At 40.1% G+C, this 20,991-nt stretch overlaps 5 protein-coding genes across 5 annotated transcripts; 2 read left to right on the top strand and 3 right to left on the bottom strand.

Annotated features, from left to right (window-relative positions):
* Positions 1-687: 687 nt before the first annotated feature.
* MONOS_8737 (uncharacterized protein) lies at positions 688-3,381 on the top strand (the record flags this gene model as incomplete). Its single annotated transcript, XM_067879172.1, has 3 exons — positions 688-751; positions 925-2,965; positions 3,282-3,381. The coding sequence occupies 3 exons, from the start codon at positions 688-690 to the stop codon at positions 3,379-3,381; spliced, it is 2,205 nt and encodes a 734-aa protein (XP_067724331.1).
* A 1,601-nt stretch (positions 3,382-4,982) lies between these two features.
* MONOS_8738 (uncharacterized protein) lies at positions 4,983-8,336 on the top strand (the record flags this gene model as incomplete). The annotated part of the gene is made up of 1 exon (XM_067879173.1): positions 4,983-8,336. One exon carries the CDS (start codon positions 4,983-4,985, stop codon positions 8,334-8,336), a length of 3,354 nt encoding a protein of 1,117 aa, XP_067724330.1.
* A 1,194-nt stretch (positions 8,337-9,530) lies between these two features.
* MONOS_8739 (uncharacterized protein) lies at positions 9,531-10,504 on the bottom strand. The gene is made up of 2 exons (XM_067879174.1): positions 10,313-10,504; positions 9,531-10,221 (listed from the first exon to the last, which is right to left on the bottom strand). The coding sequence occupies exons 1-2, from the start codon at positions 10,395-10,397 to the stop codon at positions 9,707-9,709; spliced, it is 600 nt and encodes a 199-aa protein (XP_067724329.1). The 5' UTR covers positions 10,398-10,504; the 3' UTR covers positions 9,531-9,706.
* Positions 10,505-10,689: 185 nt separating this feature from the next.
* MONOS_8740 (uncharacterized protein) lies at positions 10,690-15,732 on the bottom strand (the record flags this gene model as incomplete). Its single annotated transcript, XM_067879176.1, has 1 exon — positions 10,690-15,732. One exon carries the CDS (start codon positions 15,730-15,732, stop codon positions 10,690-10,692), a length of 5,043 nt encoding a protein of 1,680 aa, XP_067724328.1.
* A 1,077-nt stretch (positions 15,733-16,809) lies between these two features.
* Positions 16,810-20,550, bottom strand: MONOS_8741 (uncharacterized protein; the record flags this gene model as incomplete). The annotated part of the gene is made up of 5 exons (XM_067879177.1): positions 16,810-19,492; positions 19,651-19,719; positions 19,851-20,032; positions 20,126-20,353; positions 20,409-20,550. The coding sequence occupies 5 exons, from the start codon at positions 20,548-20,550 to the stop codon at positions 17,183-17,185; spliced, it is 2,931 nt and encodes a 976-aa protein (XP_067724327.1). The 3' UTR covers positions 16,810-17,182.
* Between the last annotated feature and the right edge of the window lie 441 nt (positions 20,551-20,991).

Here is a 20,991-nt window from a genome sequence, read left to right as displayed (position 1 = left end):
TAGAATCTTGCTCAAACATAACTGTGGTTGGTAGTGAATCAGATGAAGCTGGTTTGTTATGTACAAAGGGAATAGAACCTTTCATGACTATTTTCAATTGCATTCTTTTTAATCTTCCATCTTCAATATTCACGTCTCCTTCACTTTTCTCTCACTCAAATCCTGGAGAGCTTGTTATAAACTGCTGCTCATTTAATCCTCTACAGAGTGCTTCATCTCTTGCTTATCATTTGTTTTCAGCATGTTTTGGTTCTCATCTGTTAAATATAGTCCAGATAAGTAATATTATATCCCAAAATAAAAATATCCTCTCCAGCTCGGGATCTGTAATAACTTTCTCCTTTGTGACGCTGACGAGCACTTCAACCTCTGCAACAAATGGCATAATTTGCTTATCTTCGTCCAAAGACGAACTCAACCTGACGAACTGTTCATTCTCTTTGTCACTTGAAAATGAGGATTGTGCTGTTGTGTATTTTCAACAATCTCAAAAAATAGTATTTCAGGACTCAAACTTTACATCCGCAACAAGAAATTCGTTTCACGGTGGAGTTCTACAATGCACTGTCAAAAATGGGAAAAGTCTTATAATCAACGGAGGTTGTTTTAATCAATGTAGCTGCACTGCTGCACATGGAGGAGGGCTCTACATTGAAATGGATTACAGTGGTTATCTCGTAATAGGTAATGCAAGTTCTCTCCAAACCTCATTCACTGAATGCTGTTCTTACGAATTGGAAGGAAAAGGAGGGTTTGGTGGAGGCATTTATTTGGGCATAAATGATGGTGGAACAGATTTTTATTTTTCAAACCTTTTATTCAATTCCTGCAATGCATCAAAGGGAAAAAACATCTTTCTAAATGTGAAATCCCTTAAAGATGTAACATCTTTCACCAAATTTGATTTCTCTTTCAACTCATCAGCTTATGATCACCCTGATCTCAACCAATTGAGTGGAAACGAGAAAGATAGTTCAAACCAAGTCATTCCATTGGTATTGTTCTTTCGAGTATTTTCTCCTCCTGCGTATGTTGGTCCAGAAGGATCGGATTATTCTCTTTGCGGATTTTCCGATTATCCGTGCTGCTCAATTCTTGCTGCAATCAGGCTGTTCGATGGAATCAATGCAACAATTCAGCTTTCTCAACATTTTGTCTTCCTTGACAGGATATGCTTGAATAAGACTAATACAACAATTGCTGTTGAACAAATAGGAACACAGATCAATGTTCAAAACGGTGGCTCAGGAGAAGGTGATGGACTCATTGAAACGCAAACAGATGTGACGTTTTGGGGAATAACACTTTCTGCACCACCTTTGCTAACCGAAAGAACAACATTATTTGAATGTTCAGGCAGTACGTTATCCTTTCAGGATTTCAGAACAGCTGCAGCTCCCTTACCAGAAGGCTTGAAATATGCTTACTCATTTGTGCACGTAAAAAGAGGAACACTAACGTGTACACGATTTTCAGTCTCCGATTCATCATATGGCCCAGTACCTTTGATTGTTGCGATTGGAAACAGTTTGGATGCTGTGAAATGTAACTTTGTGAACATATCGATTATTTCCACTTACTCACAGAGCATTAATGGGCTTATTTATGTACTCGATACTGAAACTTTGACCATTGAAAATATGACTTCAAACTTCTGCACACAAGAATTATGCGCCCTTGTATCTGCAACGGATGTTAATTTATTCTCTGTTAAGAGTTCTAATTTCAAGCGAATTGAGCGAATTTCTGGATTTGGAGGCGTCATCTCCGCTTCCGTTCGTGACGGTCACGAACTAACCGTGAGCAACACATCATTTGATGGATGTGCAATCACACAAGAGAATATGAAAGGCGGTAGCTTGAGTGTTTCAGTGGAGAAATCTGGAAGATTTGCTTTTGACTCAAGCACAGTTAAGCTAAGCACTGTGTGCGGTGAAAACAGCTGCGGTGGTGGAATTTATGCCTCCTTTTCAGAAGAAAGTGTACAATATTCCATGAAGCGCGTGGCTTTCTCTCAGAACAAAGCAGAATATGGGAAACATTTTTATCTCGCATGTCCATCTCCAAGAAATGTGGTGAAAAGTGCACTCTTCACCTCCTCATTTTCAGAAGAAATGGATGATGCGGATCTATGGGTTTGCAACAGCTTGGATATTTTATCAAAAGGAGAAACAATGAAAAAATATTTGTTTTCTTCATCAAGGGAGACTATGTTTGTCGATGAAGGACAAGGCGTCGATCCCTCCAACTGTGGAAATGAGACCCATCCATGCACTTCTTTAGATATTGGCTTCTCCAAAATGACAGAAATTCAAAGCGTCATTCTTATTCTATTTTCTGCGACCGCTCAAGGAACAATAAATCGCAGAGATAAATCACTTTCAATAGATGGAAAGAGCAAAAGCTCAATATTACTCATTGAATCTGATGCTCATTTCGAACTCACAAATGGAAATCGCTCAACTTCACTAACTTTCAGTAAATTAACAATTTCTCTTCCAGCTTTGTTTAACAATAAAGAACTCATCAAAGCTTTTGTTGGCATTCTGTCAATGAAAGCAATTGACATTGTATCTTCTACTCAGGAACAAACACAAGCTCATTTGTGGATAATTTCCGGAGGAAGAGGAATCATCCAGCTTGATGAGGTATCCGTGGAAGGTTTAAACTTTTCTGTAAATGCGGGAATATGTTCAATTGATGGAGGATCTTGTATTTTAGAGCATTGCAACATCTCTGTTTGTTCATCTGATCATGTCGGCCTTGTTGCATTCAATAATAATGCAAACGCATCAATAAAACAATCTTCATTTCAGAGATGCAAGATGAATCACGGAAGTATCATTCGCGCTTGCAATTGCGCAGCTGTGGAACTTTCAGATTCATGTATGATTGAAGATTGTATCTCTTTATCAAGCGACGGATGTGCCATTAACTGTTTAATGAGCGAGTCCTGTAAGCTAAGGTTTGATGGAACCTCTTTTGTTAGATGCGAAACCAATAGAAGTCAAGGAAAAGGAGGAGGAATGCTCCTCCACCTATCCAATGATTCTTTGGCAGATTATCAGATATCACAAGTTAAGTTCTCCGAAAACAAAGCAGCATTCGGGAAAGATCTGTTCCTTCTCTGTAAATGCTTGAATTCTTGTGTAACTCAATCACATTTCCTGTTTTCTTTGTTCAACTCTGATGGAGCACCAACTGCAAGCATGGAAGGTACCGACTATTCATTCTTCAATGAACAATACGTCGATCTATTTTTATTTCTAATTCGCTTCCAGAGTTCCACAATCAAAATTGCACAAAGTGGATTTGATGCGATTGGCTGTGGCAAACAGAATCATCCATGCAAATCATTTTGGGCTGGATTCAGGAACTTAGATCCTGAAACGCAAGAAAGACAATTATCAATATCAACTTCGACATTCATCCAAGAATCTTATCAACTAAAAAATATTGCTGTTGTTTCAACCTATCAGAATGTGTCTTATATCTTGACAGTATATGAATCTCTCGGTAGTGATACTTCGCAAGCCGTACTCCACTGTTCTGATAATGTTCTTTTTGACGTTACGAAGTTTGTTGTTCCAGCACAATTTTCAAGCAACGCCACTTCTCTTCTTCGTTCCTCAAGTCGGCTAACTCTTAAAAATTGCTCGTTTGAATGTAATTCAACCAAGTTACTTGGATACTCCTTGATTTCTTCATCACAAGGTCGAGTGGAACTGATAGGCTGCATTGTTCAGCACTTCTCTTTCCATTTCGTCCCATTTGATTTGAATTCTGATGTAACATTAGAAGCATGCAACTTTACGGAACTTTATTCAAATGAAAGCCCACAAGGAGGAGTATTTCGTATCCAGACTGGAGCTAACCAGTCATTCACACTAAATAACTCTGAATGCAAAATATGCTCCTGTTCCGTTGAAGTTGGAAGAGGAGGATTTATATTCCTTGATTCCTCAAAATCTCTTCAATCTCAATCCTTTAGACTCCTTAATGTTATCTTTTTGAACAACTCAGCTTTTATTGGTAAAAATATGTTCATTGAAAGTCCGGATCTTAATTCCATTGTCACAAGTGAAACATTCTCTTTTTCTTATGACAAATCAGATCAAGATCCAAACCTTTTTATTGGAAACGATCAAAAATTCACCTGTGCAAATCTGCTGAGATTTTTGGTAAAATATACAAGCTCCTCTATATTTGTTTCATTTTATGGATTCGATATTATGAGATGTGGAGCGCCTGATGACCCATGCTTTTCATTCAGAAAGGGATGGTCTCAGACAAATGATGAATCCCTATCAAAGTCGATATTCATTCATCATTCATCTTTCCTAAGCGATTCTTTCGATTTGTCAAATTATACGATCCAAAGTTCACAAAGCGGAGAAGAACAATCTCAGGCAACTTTGAATTTCTTGAATATATTCGAACAGTCATTTTCTTCTATTTCACTCACCAATTCGCATTCCCTGTCGATACAAAATATTGCTTTTTCAGTTGGTACAGATTTCTCCAACAATGGATATGCATTAATTATATGCGTCGATGGAAACACGACTCTGATTAATTGCTCCCTTCAATCAATGCACACCCAACACTCTCCTGGCGATTATTCCTTTCTCAATGTTCAAGGTGGAAAGATTGTTATCAGCACACTTTCGTTTTCTCAAATCTTCACAACTTGCCCAACTTTTTTAATCTTTGAAGGATGTGATTGCACATTCGAAAAATTGCTTGCTTCGACAGCATCCATACAAACAGAAAGCTTGTTTACAGTTCATCAAAAAGTAGAATCACTCAATTCCAACACGCTAACTTATCTCTGCGTCAGTGAATGTGAATTTTATTCAGCTGTCAGCTTTGACAATAATCCCAGCTTGTTTTGTTGCTCTGATCAAATAGATTCAACGTTGACTATCAACGGTTCAACTTTCGAATCTTGCCGTGCTTTGGACTCTTTGGCTGGTGGATTGATGCTTTTTCCAATTGTTGGAAGTGGAAGCATGAAAATGCAAAATTCTTCTGTAATAATGTGTAGCTGTTCTGCAACAGAAGGTGCAGGAGGAGGTTTATTCCTTTCATCTGAGCTAGTGGGCGATCTTAACTTCTTGCTTCAAGCAATCCGCTTCGACTCAAACGTCGCAAAAACTGCAAGAGACGTGTTTGTGAGGTGCTTTAACATATCTCGCCAGATCAATGAATCCCAATTTGTCTTTGACCTTCGAGACGGTTACTTCAATCGTATCAACGCGATATACGGAATAGATAAGCAAAGAAATAATTCCATTGACTTGATAGAATTGATCACCATTTTCCAGGCTTCGGTAATCCATGTCTCACAAGCATCAGGTAAAAATGGGATCAACAACAAAAAGTGCGGATTCTCGCATCTTCCTTGCCAAACTGTTGGGTATGCTCTTGGTCATCTTGTAATTGGTGATTTCTCAACTGTTGTTATAGATCTTGTAACATCTATTGAACAAGAGATTGATCTTCATGATGTTGCACTGAGATCAAAAGATCGAGCACTAGCAACTATCTCATGCATAAACTTGATTGAACAGACTCGTAGTAGTGTTATTGATTCCTATGGAAGTGTCGAAATACATTCAATATTGCTTTCATTCTCCGATAACTTCTTTGGTGAGCATGTTAATCTCTTCAAAATAACTTCTGGATCCATTCATCTCCAAAATTGTCTGTTTTCATCGAATAATAATCAAAACATCAGCTTTGTTCCTTGCATCATTTTCAACAACTTTATGAGCTGCACTCTCGAAAACTGTACCTATGAACATCTCAACGTTAAGTGTCTCATCGAATGCGATAAAGGCAATCTTACGATTTCGAGACTTCAATTGTCTCAAGTTAAGTCCCACTCTGATCTTATCACAATCATTATTGATAACTCATCTATCACCCTTAGAGAGATACTTGCATCTGACGTTGAAATTTCTGATGGACATCTCATTAGTTTTACGCAAACAGATGCTCCAGAACAAAGCATATCAAAGCAAACTTTCGCAATATCGTTGATTTCTTCAACATTCATTAGATGCAATCAATCTCAACAAGGATCCTCCATTGTGTCTGCTCAATCGATGGCACAGCCAATATCTTTTGTCAACTGTTCATTTTCCGATATTTGTTCACCTTTAGAAAATGGAAGCAGTATATGTGTGTGTTCATGTTCAAATATTGATCTCGAACTGTGTTTATTCGATGGGTATATAATTCGTGAAAACGAATCCAACAGAACAAACGTTGAATCTGGAGATATTTGTTTTTGGAACGGTTCGCTTTTATCTCTTCGCAATTGTTCGGCATTGCTTAAAGACACAACAATTACCAATTCATCCAAAGGAGGCATTGATGTTTCTTCGGCAATTGTTTCAATTCATGATGGAAAATTCTCCAACAATAACCCAACTATTGATGAATTTCCATCCGTACATCGAAATATAATCTGCACAGATGACTCATTATTGAATATTGCGAGCCTTAAAGGAGGAGACGGCTTTTTACCAAATACATCATTGTGGATTTCAAATAATGGCTGTACATTTGGTGGAGTTGCTTTGGAAAGGGCTTCTCCTTTCTTTGTACCTAAGCTGCATTCTGCCAATACATACCAACAAAATAATAATCTTATTTTGAATCTCACTGGAAGCTTGCTCCTTCCATGTGACCTGCAAATTCAGCTCGATTTGACTGAAGGGTCCCTCCACAAACTCGAAACATTTCCACTCCATTCAAACGAATTTTTAAATGAAACAGAAATACATACAACAATTTCTGCCTCTTTGATTTTTTCGACTCCACAAAGCACTGAAGTATCAGTTGCAATATTATTCAGCAATCCGCAAAACCCATCATCAACATCAAGCATTGTTCTGAAAAATAAAACTGATCAAGGAAAAAGCGATTCTAATGATGCATTATCCCAATATCAAAGCAGTAAATCTACATCCTTGTCAACAATAATTCTTATAGTGTTTGTTGTTCTCTTTCTCATTGTCTTCATCGGATTTATCGTGTTTGTAGTTCGATGGAAAAAGCAAAAAAGAAGAACAGAAGAGTTGGAAGTGATTGTTGAAGACACAGTGAGGAAAGATCCGAAACTGATTGAGATGGTGACGATGGAGATGTCGCCTGAGGAGCAGTGGAGGAGGGCTGAGAGGGAGGCTGAGAAGAAGAATGAAGAGAGGATTAAGAAGAGGGTGTATGAGAAAAGCTTGGGACATTCAGAGTCGTCAGAGCATCTTCTATCTGAGAGTGGATCAACTGAATATATCCTTGGGCGCGATTCAGATAAGATTCCTGATTGGGCATTAGAAAAGTTGGAAGAAGATGAAGATGATATTTCAAGAAAGCGGACTCCATCACCATCCATCTCATCCACTTCAACCACACACACTTCAGATACAGAATCAACATTTGTTCGAGGTGAAGATCTGTGTCCAACCACCTCATCGATGTCGAATCTGGTGGATGCAATGGTCTGCTCATCCCCTCATGAGAAGCTGATTGTGGATTTGAGAGATTCGATGTTCATGCTGCTTCATGGAAGGAATAAGACAAAGGAAATGCCAATAGGTTCATTGAAGGAGAGGGAGCAGACGGCTGCACAAATCCTGTTCTGGGTGGCTAATCTCGCGCTCCACTCGTTTGATGAAATGGAAAACCCACTTCAGTCACTTGCCAATCTGAGTCCTCACATCGTGCTATTCTCCGAACATATGGTTATCTGCATTGCATTGCACTCTGACTTATTGTCTGATGATTCATCATCATCCATCTCATCATCAACTGTTGTGACTTCTGCAAGTGATGATGATGATGACTCTCTTCCCTCATCTGCATTTGAGGATGAGGATGATTACAAGAAAGAGTGTTTGAGATGGAAGGCACCAGAATTGTTGATCAACAAGAAGATGGATGCAACAAAGGAGTCAGTGGCATTCTCAATTGGGATGATGTTGTGGGAGTGCCTGGCGCTCCAGATCCCTTTTGGAGAATACGAAGCCGAGGTGGCGGGGCAGAAGATAGTCAACGGAGAAAGGCCAAATGTCGATACAGCAAGCGCTTCGTCTTTTTCAAGCATCGCAAAAGAATGCATTTCGCGCACAGAAAGCAATCGACCTTCTCTCATCAACCTCAAGAGAGAATTCATCCAACGCTTTCCTAATGGCGCTGCCATGCTCACCATATCTGATGCAATTGACTTTGTGATAGTCTCTGGAAATGGTTATTGTGGCAGTCACCAGCAAGCCTCATACACTGTAACAAGTGAAGAAGCGATGCAAGTTTCGGAATCTCAAGAATAATTTTGTACAGCTCCAACTTTATCGGTGACGCCATAGTTATTTTTGCTATGCCAGCTCATTTTCCTCGGTTTATCTCGCAAAAAATGTCCAAAGGTAAAATATTGTCCATCTGATCACTTTTCTCATGTCACTGTCCCTTTTGGCTGTAAAAACAGCTAAAGCAGCACTTATGGCATGTAGTAAACGTTCGACAATCTATCTCCTATCGTTATTAGGCATCAAGTCTTTCTCAGCTACAACTTTCACAGAATGTTTAAAGAGGTATTTCACCAGCTTTCGATTCAAGTCAAATGGAACTCCATTTAAACAGATGACTCTGATGTTACATTGAAATTAAACAAAATAGAACTGTTTTTATTAAATGTGATAGAATTTGAATAAATGTATTGCTGAACAGAAACAAATAAGAAAATGCTTCCAAACCAGCTTTTGTCACTTTGGCGCACAGCTTCTTTTTGCATTCCACTGTTGATCTGGTCTTTTTTTTTTCTGTTTTATTTTCGAATTTGTTTCTTTGAAAACATTTTGTTGTTGGACACTGGGTTGCTTTCTTCCATTTCATCTTCTTTCTGGATCCTTTGTCCAATTTTCCAAAATTCAATTGAAAAACATGCGATAAGTAAATGTCAGCTTGAATCTGTGGTTCTTTCGTGAAAAAAGCCTTTTGACTCACAATTGAAAATTTTTATTGGAACAATTGCAGCCTTTCGATTCGTTTTCTCTGTCAACGATATCATATTTCCACAATTAATTTTCTAACAACTTTGACATTTTTGTATGATCCTACCAAAACATCTTGATTTTCTTTAGTCAAATATTGCATTTTTGATCTTTGTATTTTTTTCGATAAGAATGTCCTCAATTGGCGTCATAAAATGTTGTAAAATTCTGAAAACGATTTTAAATGTCATGAATTCTATTTTTTCAATTTTGAAAAAAATGCGAATTTGCTTTATTAATGAAACAAAACAGAAAAACATAACAAATTTTAAGACCTTTCACCAACAGAACAAGGCAATAAATTAATATTATAAAGTTATTGTTATTTGATTCTCAAAATTGTGCGTTTAACATATTTAATTAAAAAAACCGTATTTTCAAAGAAATTTTAGTTTTTTAAAAAAAGATAATTTTTAATGGTTCTTCAAAAAAGTCAAAAACTTGCGCTTCTTGCTCAAAATACAATTAAAAAACTTTTCATAACTTGTCATAATGTTTTTCCCAAAAAAATGGTGAGAATATTGCATTTCAAAATTATTAATCAATTTCTTATTCAATTGAATAAAATTGAAAAATAATCATTTTGAAAAAAAAAAATCAAAAAAGAATCCTGATTATTGATTTTTCAATTGTTTGCCTATAAAAATATCTCACCATCCTCCATATCCCCCTCCACAGCCACCACAACCAAACCTTCCGCATCCCATTTCGCAATTTCGCCCTCCATAGCCTCCATAACCTCCACATCCCCCAAAATCGAATCCTCCACCTCCCATGAATCCTCCCATTCCCCCATATGAGCAATCACAACAATCATTTAAGTTAAATGAAGTTGTTTGTGAAAATGATAAAGATCTTTCTCGATTCCCGCTTCCAAATCCTCCAAACCCTCCGCAACAACCACAACCTCCATTTCCACCATACCTTCCGAATCCACAACCTCCGCAATAATCACCTCCCCTGTAACGTCCGTAATCGCCATATCCTCCAAACCCTCCGTATCCTCCGTATCCTCCGCATCCACCACCGCATGAGCTTCCGCTTCCATATCCATAATTGCAGCTTGGCCCTCCATATCCGCGAAATCCACCGTATCCAGGGCATCTACAACAGCAACAGCATGGACCATTTCCTCCATATCCACCAAATCTGCAGCAAAGAGCCTCTTTACATTCATAAAAAAAAGAAAGAAAAATCATTGCATAAAAGTATATTAAGTTTTAAAAAAGAAGAGTATATTAAAAAGAAAAACATACGGCAGAGGGGCGCGCTTCCATCGTCTTTCTCATTTGAAACAGCAAAGCAGAAAACAAAAAGAACTACCGAAAATATAAAGTTCATATTGAAACTTAAGAAAAGGTTAAAAGTATTTTATGTGGGATTAAAAGTTTGTTCTTGGAAATTTCTACAGTTAATAAACACTTGTCATTTATATATTTTTTTATGGTGGTTGCGATCAAATAAATATTGATAAATGCTTGTTTAGTTCAATAATTTTCAAGGTAATTTCAATAAGAAGAGCAGTAAAAAACTATAACGCAAAATGGTAAAATTTCTAATCATCAATTTTACGTCAACCGTAAAGAATAAAAAATTTAAAAAAATAAATATTGTAAAAATTGGTTTTTAATGATTAAGGAACTTGTTCAAAAATACTATTTGAATGATCATTTGAAGAGTTTGATTCTTCCTCAATATCCATCATTCCGCTTGATTCCAAAATGCGCGCTGAGTCATTCGGTATCTGTGCAAACGGAGAATTAGACAGCCCAGGAGTGTTTAAACGCATGTGCTGTGTCGGAAATGGAGAAGAAGAAAGAGAAGGAAAGCGAGGAGAAGGCGACGAACGGGCATAAAATGATGGATTCACATATCCCACGCCCGATGGGTCTGTTGGGAGGACGTATTGTGCAGAAGAAGAAGGAGCAGCGACAGCAGGATCGGGATAGTAAGCAGGGGGTAAATTGGGGTACATGCGCGGTGGATAAGGGGAAGAGGAAGACAAAGTGTGGAATATTGTGGCAGGAGCAGGCGAAGCAGAGGCAGAAGGCGGGCGTGTGTAAACGTGGGGAGATTTGGAGGCGTACTGGAGATGGGTAGGAGGGTACGGAGAAGGCGGGCACTGAGGAATCTCATATGTCTCAAAGGAAGAAGGATACGCTCCAAACGGATGGAGCTGGATCGACGGCATATACGCAGCACTTGCATTGTCTCTGCTGCGCTGGCTGCTGAGCTCATCGTCTGCTGCACCACCGCCAATGTTGTTGATGCTGCCACTGAGGTGTGTGCTGGTGAACTGTGCTGAGTCTTCATTGGAATCTTCGTCTCTCGCTGCCTTTGGCGTCATGCTCCTCCGCAGCGATTGGAAAATGCCTTTGATTCCGCCTGGTTTTGCTTCAGACGAGTTGCTTCTGCTGTTTCTGTTGCTTCTGTTGCCTCTTTGCCCAATCTCTTCTCTCGTTCTCCTGTCAATCGCTGGCGACGAATCCTCGTTCTCTCTCAGCACAACACTCGACATGCTGACTGATCGTCGGTGCGGCATTGCATTCCTCATTCTATCGTCCTCTTCTTCGTAGTACGGGTTTTGCATCATGCTGCTGCGGAAGCTGTTTGGAGTGGATGCGGAATAGAAGTTCGCAGAAGGCTGCACAACTTCCTCCACTTGTGGCACCATCCCCCTGTTGAGAGTGAATGCAGCGTTCTGATAGTCGTAGTATTCTGTGTCACATGTGTCATACTCATCATCAGAAAAACTGTGCTCCCGCATCCTTCTATCGTTCTGCTTCTTCTTCTTCCTCTTCTCGTCTTCTCGCTTCAGATCTTTCCTCAGCTCGCTTATCTCCAGCAGCCTTCTTTTATCCCTCTCGCTCTTCCTTAATGAATGCTCCAGTGCATGTTCTCCATCTTCACCGACTCGGAAGCACACAAAAAGAGCCGACAGAAAGTCGCTTAGAAAGCGGAATGTTGAAATGAAAACAGTCAAAAAGCACTGTGTTGCCACTCCTGCAATGAACAGAGAGATATATGGATGCTGCCGGAATATCGTCTTTGAGTACGAAGAAGAGTAGAAATGAGAGGGCAGGCTGTGTGTATGCCCTGCGCTCGCCTCAATCAGGATGCTGCTGCTGTCCCACCCGTTCATGCGAAGAATCACCAGCCCGCAGAAGGCTGATGAAATAGCACGAAACAAAAATGCAAACAGAGGATTCGCACTCAGTCGCAGCATCTTCTGCTCAATTCGCCCGCTTTCTGCTGCTTCGATTCCTCTTTTGGGTGTTCTCTTTCTTCTCTTCGAATAAGAATCAGATTTTTTGTTGTCTGACATTCTTTCTTTCCTCCTCAGTCTTTCCATAAGCATCGATATCAATTGCTTTTTCCTCATTTTGCGCTCCATTTTCCTTTTCAGCTGTAAAAACGCATTTGAAGATGACTCAGCATAAAGTACAGACACAAATGCAAGTGCCAGTTCTAACAGAGTTGACAGTGGAACTGCAGACAATGTTGAGAGGAAATACGAAGGAGAATGGTATCGTGTGATGAAAGAACGATAAGAGAACAACGAAGTTATAGCAGACCAGATGTAGAAAATGGAGGATGTGGCATTAGACACAATATAAGAGATTGTGGAAGCATTAACTTTTGCTCCTAAGCTGCTACTACCGTTATTATTATTATTATTATTATCATTCAGCACAGTTGCATTTGCTGATGCCGATGCAGAAGCTGATGACCAAACCTGGTTGATTGTCGATGCTAACTCGAATTTCTGCTTCGGAAGAGGAATTTGGATGACCAGTGCGTTGCAGACGATGTTGACGAGCGTGGTGACGAATGTGGCACAGGCAGAAGAGAAAGAGGAAAGCGACGTAAACGAATCATCCTGAAATGTGGATTTCAGCGTTGAAAAGGGAGAAGAAGAAGAAGTGAATTGATTCGAGTAGATTGGAGAGAGCGAAAAGAACGGGAAATACGGAGTGACGATGAACGATACGACGAGAATGAAAATGCTTATTTTTGAGACAAGCGGGGAAATCAGGTGGGTCACGATAATCGACAGAACATTAAACGGAAGAAGAACAAGAGAGATGGCAAAGGAAATCACATTGACAAAAGTTCTCATGCAGTTGCATCCACAACCACATCTGCAGCATTTGCAGCAGCCTTTTCTCTTTCTCCGATAGCTCAAAGAAAAGCTAGAGAAATCATCGCTGTCAATGAACGAGTTGTAAAAAGCAGAAGAAATAGAGCCAAAAAGACGAGAGAAAGACTGCCTAAGAGAAAGAGAGTTTCCGGAATTTGGTGAAAATGGAGAAGAGCAGAGTGAAATGAAGAGCAAAAGACAGAGAATAACAGAAGGAATAGAAATAAGCAGCACTTGCTGCGGTTTGCTGCCTTCTGCTTTGATTTCCTGTGAAACTGCTTTTGATGCTGCTTCTGAGGCACTGAAAAGCAGTGAATCATTGTTCGCTGTTGAATGAATGCCAAACAGCGACTGGAATAAAAACAGCCTTCCTTTGCCTAACACCTCAAAGAACACGGGCTTCCATGAGAAATATTCCTCTCTCCTTACCATCTGCACGCCTTCACAGTTGTCATCATCATCATCATCATCATCATCATAACCTCCTTCTTCTATTTTATCCCCGCTGGCATTGTTTGTGTCTTTGCTGCATATTTCCCCCTTTTGTCTGTCTTTCACACCAGAAATCCACGACGACAGCAGCACGCTCGACTCCCTTCCGCTCGCATTCTTCAGAGTTCTCTCAATCTTTTCGCTGTTTCTGGGCGCCATGCAAATAATAGACATAATCCACAGCAAAAGAAGCAGTCGTGTCAGTGTGAAGACAACATCTGACCGAAATGAGGTCAAGTCTGCTATCTTCCTTCTCCCCGCTCTCTCCATTCTGTCTCTCATATACTCATTGTTCGCATCACCTGAAGTCGAATTAAACTGACTTGTTGATCGGTGATGGTGGTTATGATTGTGTTTGCTGTTGTAGTTCTGTCTCTGTTTGTGCCTATGATACTCTTCACTATCATCATAACTGTATTCCTCTGAGTCAAATGAATCATAGTCGTGTTTTCCTCTTCCTCCTGTGTGATAGGAGCTCTGTGAGAAAAGCTGTTCAAACGAATCACTTACGCTGTAATCGCTGTCTGACAGCGTTGATGACGAGACAAGATCGTCTTCGTATTCGTCCAGCAGCTCATCCAGCTCTTCTTCGCTTATCTCATTTGAAGCTACCTCGTTGCCGCTGCTTTCTTCTTCGCTGCTTTCTTCTTCTCTCTCTTCTTTTCTTCTCTCGTAGAATTTCTGCCCATACTTCTTCTTGTTCTTATTCTTATTCTTATTCTTCATTTGCTTTGCCTCTCTCTTTCTTTGCTCTTTGCTCCTCCCAACCAGCTTCTGCATCTTGATCTTCGCTATTTTCCTCTTCCTCTTCTTCTTTTCCTCTTCCGCTTCAGCATCTTCCTCTGCCGTCGACATATTCTTCTTCTTCTTCATTTTCGGCTCGCTCCAATCAAAAGCAAGGACAAACGCCACAATCAGTGCCATTTTCCTCTGCAGCCTCTCTTCCTCTTCTTTAGACGGCTCAGCCACCTGCACGCACTGGCTGTCCAGCATTGAGACAGGCTCGCACATCGGCTTGCCGAAGAGGAAGCGCCGCACCTGGCGGAGCAGCATGTTTCCCGAAGTGGAAGAGAAATAGAACGTGCGCCGGGAGATTAAGTGCATAAACATGCCAATGTGGAAGATGAAGACGAATATCAGCAGAAAAGAGCACAGCGCATACGGCAGAGTCGATGGCTTTTCTGTCCTTGGGCGCGAGTGGCGGCGTCTGTGCATGAATCGGCTCTTGTGCAGTTTTGTCATTGAATAGCTGTGGAATTTGAGTGATGTGAGGTGTCTGAGGTAAAAATAGAGTGCGCAGAAGGAACAGACTGAGGCAACGGCTGAGTATTTGAGTGCTGTATCGTATGAGACCTGAGAGAAGAGAAGAGAGGCAAAGGAAAAATATGAAGTGCTTTGATTTTGGGTCTTTCCGTCAGGCAGAACAGAAAGCTGTGGTTTTGATAGCTTTGATAGAGTTGAAGCAGAAGATGGGTTAAAGTTATTGGCAAATGATAGAAAGCGAAGAGGATAATAAAAAAGCGCATAGATTGAATTGGTAAACAAAAAGAGCTGTGACAGCGTTAAAAGAGGGAACAAAACGAGAGACGCAGAAAGCGAAGAAGTGGAAGAGTGTGGGTCAAAGAATGTTCCCATAAACAGGAGAAAGAACGCGCACGAAAGAGGAAAAGAAAACGAGGATGAAGCAACAAATGATGAAGATGACGTGCGAGAAGCAGAAGAGCTGCTGTCAAGCTCTGAAGCAGAAGGGGATTCTGAAAACAGGTGAGTGGTATCAAAAAAAGCGCATCTAAATAATAATGCACTTTCTCGAATAACTGAAGTGATGAAGTGAAGAGGATGCAACACAATGCTCAATAGCCACCCAGCTAGTGACATTATTCTTTCTTTCACGAAATCATACACTGAAAAAAACTTTGCAATTAGTGAATCCTTCGTAAGGGAAGGATGAGACTGGAGGAATAGTTCGAGCCTCTTGCCTGGTCTATATGCAGTTGAATAAAATGAAAGGGATGCTGACAATATTTCTTCTGGCACATGCATTAATTCGGAAAGCAACTCAATAGAAGATGGAGTTGAAAGATAAAATAACCCTGTGCCAACAACAAATGGTAGGAAAAATCGAGAAATAACAGAAGAAACACTTCTGTGAATTACTTTTTGCAAAAGGCTACGAACAAACGATCTTTTTGTATAAAATAGATAAATAAATTAACATTGATGTTATAAGTAAAAATAAGAAGATCAACACACAAATTAAGTAACGTTAGTGCAAATGAAATAGAAGCAATTAATCCAAGTGGAACTCCAAAAATGGATCTGTAAAATACGTGCAAATAGGCTTTGCTTTTTGTATTCTCTGTTTCTAATCGATATAAAACTAACGGACGGATGTTTGAAATGGGATTCTTTTTTGATAAAGAAAAGTTAAAATTGTCGTATTGCTCTATTGAATTGGTTGCATAATCCGGTAGTGAAAAGAGCTTGACGTTTACGTCTTCATATGAAATGATTTTATCTTTTGAGCTGATTTCCAACGATGCAAAAGGTGGTATAACGCATAATTGTGGTTTTTCTGGAGATTTATGAAGTTTATACACACAGCAATCCGTTTCTTCAAAAAACTTACATTGTGTCCAAACAAAAATCAATAAAATGACAAGGTGCATAGCCTCACAAATCCAGTTATTTCAAATACCGGAGATTGCTTAATATTTTATGGGAGAGAATCGGAGATTATTTCTTTTTTTCGGATAAACACACAAGAATAATTTTCACTTTTTCGGTGCGCCATAATTGCATTCGATAATTACAAACAGAAAATTCTTCAAGTTGGCAGAAAAAGATTCATTATTCTACCGAATATTTTTTCCATTCTTCGTAATTTTACTTTTAATAAAAGGAAAATTTTTCAATGCAATAAACTTATTCTTTTCATTAATCAAGGATGCAACTTTTTATTAATTGAAGATTTTCTTTGTTTGTTTCGAATGAAATGATGCTTTTCAATGAAAAAAAATTTTTTGTTCACGATTTCAAATTTCATTCAAAAAATGCGCAGCTTATAAATTGATACAAATAAACAATCATGCAATTATAGAACATAAATCAAAATGAAACTATATTTGTATTCATGTTTATTAAAACAAATGATGAAAGTGTAAAATTCCGCTGTAGAATGATTACAATATAAAGTGTTAATCAACATCGGAATTTAAAACAGAAAAATGAAATCAGGTCAAATAAAATGCAAAAAATAATAGACGTCAGCAAAAAAAGTTGAATCTGACAAAAACAAATATCACTAAAAATTGTTGTGAATAAAAGTTGAATTATGAGAAACATTATTTTTAACAAACTTGAACACCAAATGAAGAGAAATCAGCAAAAAGAAAATAAAAGAAAACAAAAGAAATAAACAAATAAAATAAAATAAAATAAAATAAATACGAAATTCACATTATAATTAACCTCCTCACAAAGGAGTCTGCACCTAGGTCTGCGCTTGTTTGTTTGGAGTGGCGAGGTATGGGGAAGAAGTTGATGGAGAGTTAGACGAAACACGCTGGTTGTATGACTGGTTATACGGCTGAGGCGAAGCAGCCTGCGGAGTCGCTGCAGACGTGTCAAAAGAGCGTCCTGTGTATGTCTGATACGTCTGCGCAACGAGAAGTGGCAGGTCTTGCTTGAACTCCAGCATAAACATGAACGGCCGCGGGAGCACTGCTTCTTCTTCGATGTCACTGAACACAGAAGAAGAAGAATTTACAGTTAAAATAGAAGAAGTGGTAGAAGCAGAAGAAGAAGAAGAAGAAGATGATGATGATGCAACAGCTTCCGCTTCACCCATTGCTGCAGCTGCGGCCGCAGCTTTCTTCTTCAAGTTCGTAGTGAACTGCCTCCTCAGCTGGCGCATGCGTGACTGGATGACATTCATTCTGACATGCTCTGGAATCGAAATGGCCCCACGGCGCGCGCTGCGTGCGTTGTCCCCTCCGCCGGCAACAGAAGGACGCCTGGCAGAAACAGCCTGTGTGCTGCTTGAAGTGGAAGAGGAGGTGGAGGTGCGGGCAAGGGGCTTGAACACGTTGGAGGTGGGGAGCAGAGTGGAGGAGGAGGTGGAGGAGGAGGAAGGAGAAGAAGCCGAATTTGATGATGATGATGATGATGATGATGAAACTGTTTTCAGTGAAGACGATGATGTCATAAACGGGTTTCCTGACAGATCCGCCAGGCTTCTTCGTGTCGCTGCCCCACTTGACTCTGCACTCTCTTCTCCTCCTTCTCCTCCGTCTCTCTCCTTTGCCCTTTCCCTCCGCCTCGCCTCTGACGGGTCCAGCGGTAGTTTCCCCACAAGCCCTCCAAACAGCACCGGGGCAGGCTCTCCTCTCCTGTCTCCTCCAAATCCACCCAATCCACCCAGCCCTCCAGCAGCAGCTGCAGAAGACGCGACGCTGGCGCCGCTGAGGAGAGCAGTGAAGAACATGGACTGCTGTGACACGTGGTGTGTGGGATACAAGTTTGGGTCGACACGACGTCTTGGCTTGCCTCGCAGGAGAACTGCCTCTTCTTCCATCCACAGCATCCGCGCCGCCTTCAGCCGCTGCTGCCAGCAGGTGAGGAAAGATCTGATGATTCGCTGCCCAACCATCACCATCTGCTTGTACTTGTGGATGACAGAGATCAGATGCTGCTGCTTGCCCACTTCCGTCAGAGATATCACAATCAGCGACAAAGACGCCGCCCTTTTTCTCGCTCGGAACGACGTGATGTACCTTCCAATGGCTCTCGTCATCACACTCCAAGACTTCGCCAGCCGCTGCCGGCGCTGCCGCATCGCATGCAGCTTCCTCAGCCTCTCCTCCTCGTCCGCGCGCGCATTCGCCAGCCGCTTCAGCTCCCTCCTCGCCCTGTCCTCTGCCAGCCCGTCCTCCACACATGCCAGCCGGCTCACCGCCGTGGCAAGAATCAGCCAGCGCATCTGCGTAGCGTGCTGGCCGTATGTTTGTGTGTACATGGCGTGGTTCTCTGCTTTGATCTGAGACAAGATCCGCAGTTTCTGTGCAAGCTGCTGCTGCTTCTGCTGCTGCTCTTCTTTCTCCTGCTCCTTTCTGCGCTCGCAGACGACGGCAGACAGCTCTGCAGAGCGGCGCACCATCTCTGCGGAGGTGATGAAGAGGGGAGTGATGGCACGCTGCGAGGCAGTTAGCGGAGAGGTGAGGGAGGACAAACGTGAAGGGGAGCCAAAACGACGTGAAAAGGCTTCTTGTGGAGTGAGGCTACGGTTGGTGTTGGTGGAAGAGGAAGAGGAGGAAGAGGAAGAAGAAGAAGATGATGATGATGGTGGTGATTTTTCTCTCCACTGGCGGAAGATGGAGGCAGAAGCGGAGGTGATGGCAGCAGCAGACGAAGCGCGGACGTATTGTGAATAAGAAGGATCGACAGAAACTGAGCGGTGCTGTTTGCGTGCACTGCTGCGCAGCCGCTTCACTTCGGCGTCTTCTTCGGCAAACTGGTTGTGGATCATAGGAGATGAAGAGGAAGAAGTCAATGAAGCATCAAAAGATGATGATGGTGGTTGTGGATGGGAGTGTGTGTTTGGAGGTGATGTGCTTCGCTGGATGGGCGGAAGAGAGAAATCGGATGAAGTGATGAATGTGGTTGATGGGACAGGAGAGGCAGATGGAGGTGCAGGAGAAGGAGAAGAGGAAGAGGAGGAGGAGGAAGAAGAAGAAGAAGGTGGGAGAGGCGGAAGAGAAGAGTTGCGCCGTCTGGTTTTGTTGGAGGGCTTCTGATGTGTGTGCTGTTGGAGAAGATGAAATGAGGACAATTTGCGTTATGTTGAATGAATTTCATTTTTTTTTTATTTAAATTTTTTCAAACATAAATGAATTAATATGAATTCAAATAAAATGGTTTTAATGAAGAGAAAATAAATGACGTTAATTATAAAAGGCAAACTGATCTTCCTCTTTGATTTCCATTTTCTTCCCCTTCGTCTTCAGAATTAGCATCAGCATGGCTTGCAAGCTGATAATACAACAGCATTGAGTAAACAAATAAATATTAATCAAGAAAATAAAGATAAAGTTTTTTTCAGAATCAGGGAAATTCATTGTTTTATTTTGTTTTTTTAAAAAAAAATAGTAATAACGACATACAGTCTGTCTGAATCTTTCAATTTCTTCTTCGACTCGAAACACTGGTCGTGAATGAGCCCCCAATGTAGAAAGTTGATCGACACTTCGTAAACATTTTGCCCTTTCTCTCAGTTTCATGTGTTCGGATCTAATTTTTTGTTTTTCTTTCACAGGTTTTTCGAGTTGTTTTTCTTCTGGACCTCCTGTTATGATTAGTCAAAGAAATAAAATTTATTTTGGATTTGATTTAAAAAAGTATATCGTAAAAGAAAAGGAAAGGAAAGTGTGAAACATACTTTTAATAGCATCAATTTCTTTCATGAGTGCTTTATATCTTTGTTCATGCTTGTCTTTTTCTTCGTCCCACTCTTTCAACAAACGGTAAATCTCTTCCATTCTTGGATCTTCTTGCTCAGTTTGAGCTGTAGTTGCAATATCTGACAATGAAACAAGAACTTCTGTAAGCATTTTATTTATTGATGAAGATATTTTTCTGAGATTCTGAAAAGATGAAGGAAATAAATCTAAAAACATTAAAGTTGAGACAACTCATCAAATAATATATTTAAAAAGATGTACCGGTTGAAGTTGATTTTCCATCATTATTTAGCACATTGGCCTCGGTGATAAATGTTGATTGAGGGGTTGACGCGCGAGAACTATCCAAAAGTGAAGGAAGATGCCTTCCTCCTCGAGATGATGGATAAATGTGTGTTGCCATTAAAATAAAGAAAATATTCAAAAAATAATTTTGAAATTATCTCTGAAATTTTCTATATAAATTTTGAAAGTGCTTTAGAACACGTTTAAAATATAACCGTTATCCAAAAAAACTTTGTTATATTTTATGATGATCAAAAATTATTACCATCATTAAAAATATTGATATGTAGATTCGATGTAAATTTTATTATGAGACATGGAAGAGCTATCGAATCATGATGGTTCGCATTTTAAAAATAAAGATTATCAAAGGAAAGTGATAACCGATGCTTATTCTGGAAATTTATTGAAAGTTGTGCAATTTTCATTTTAATCTTATGTATTTTTGAATTTAAATTATTTTTTATTTTTGAAGAGCAACAATGATATTCTCATTCATATTAAATCCCAAAAATTAAGTGAAAATGCATTATATGCAATATGCTGGCATTTGCTTCAA

Source organism: Monocercomonoides exilis (genome assembly GCF_001643675.1).
Source record: "Monocercomonoides exilis strain PA203 chromosome Unknown scaffold33-1116896, whole genome shotgun sequence".
NCBI classification, from domain to species: Eukaryota; Preaxostyla; order Oxymonadida; family Polymastigidae; genus Monocercomonoides; species Monocercomonoides exilis.
Note: the sequence above shows the minus strand (reverse complement) of the source record. Positions and strands in the feature narration are given on the sequence as shown.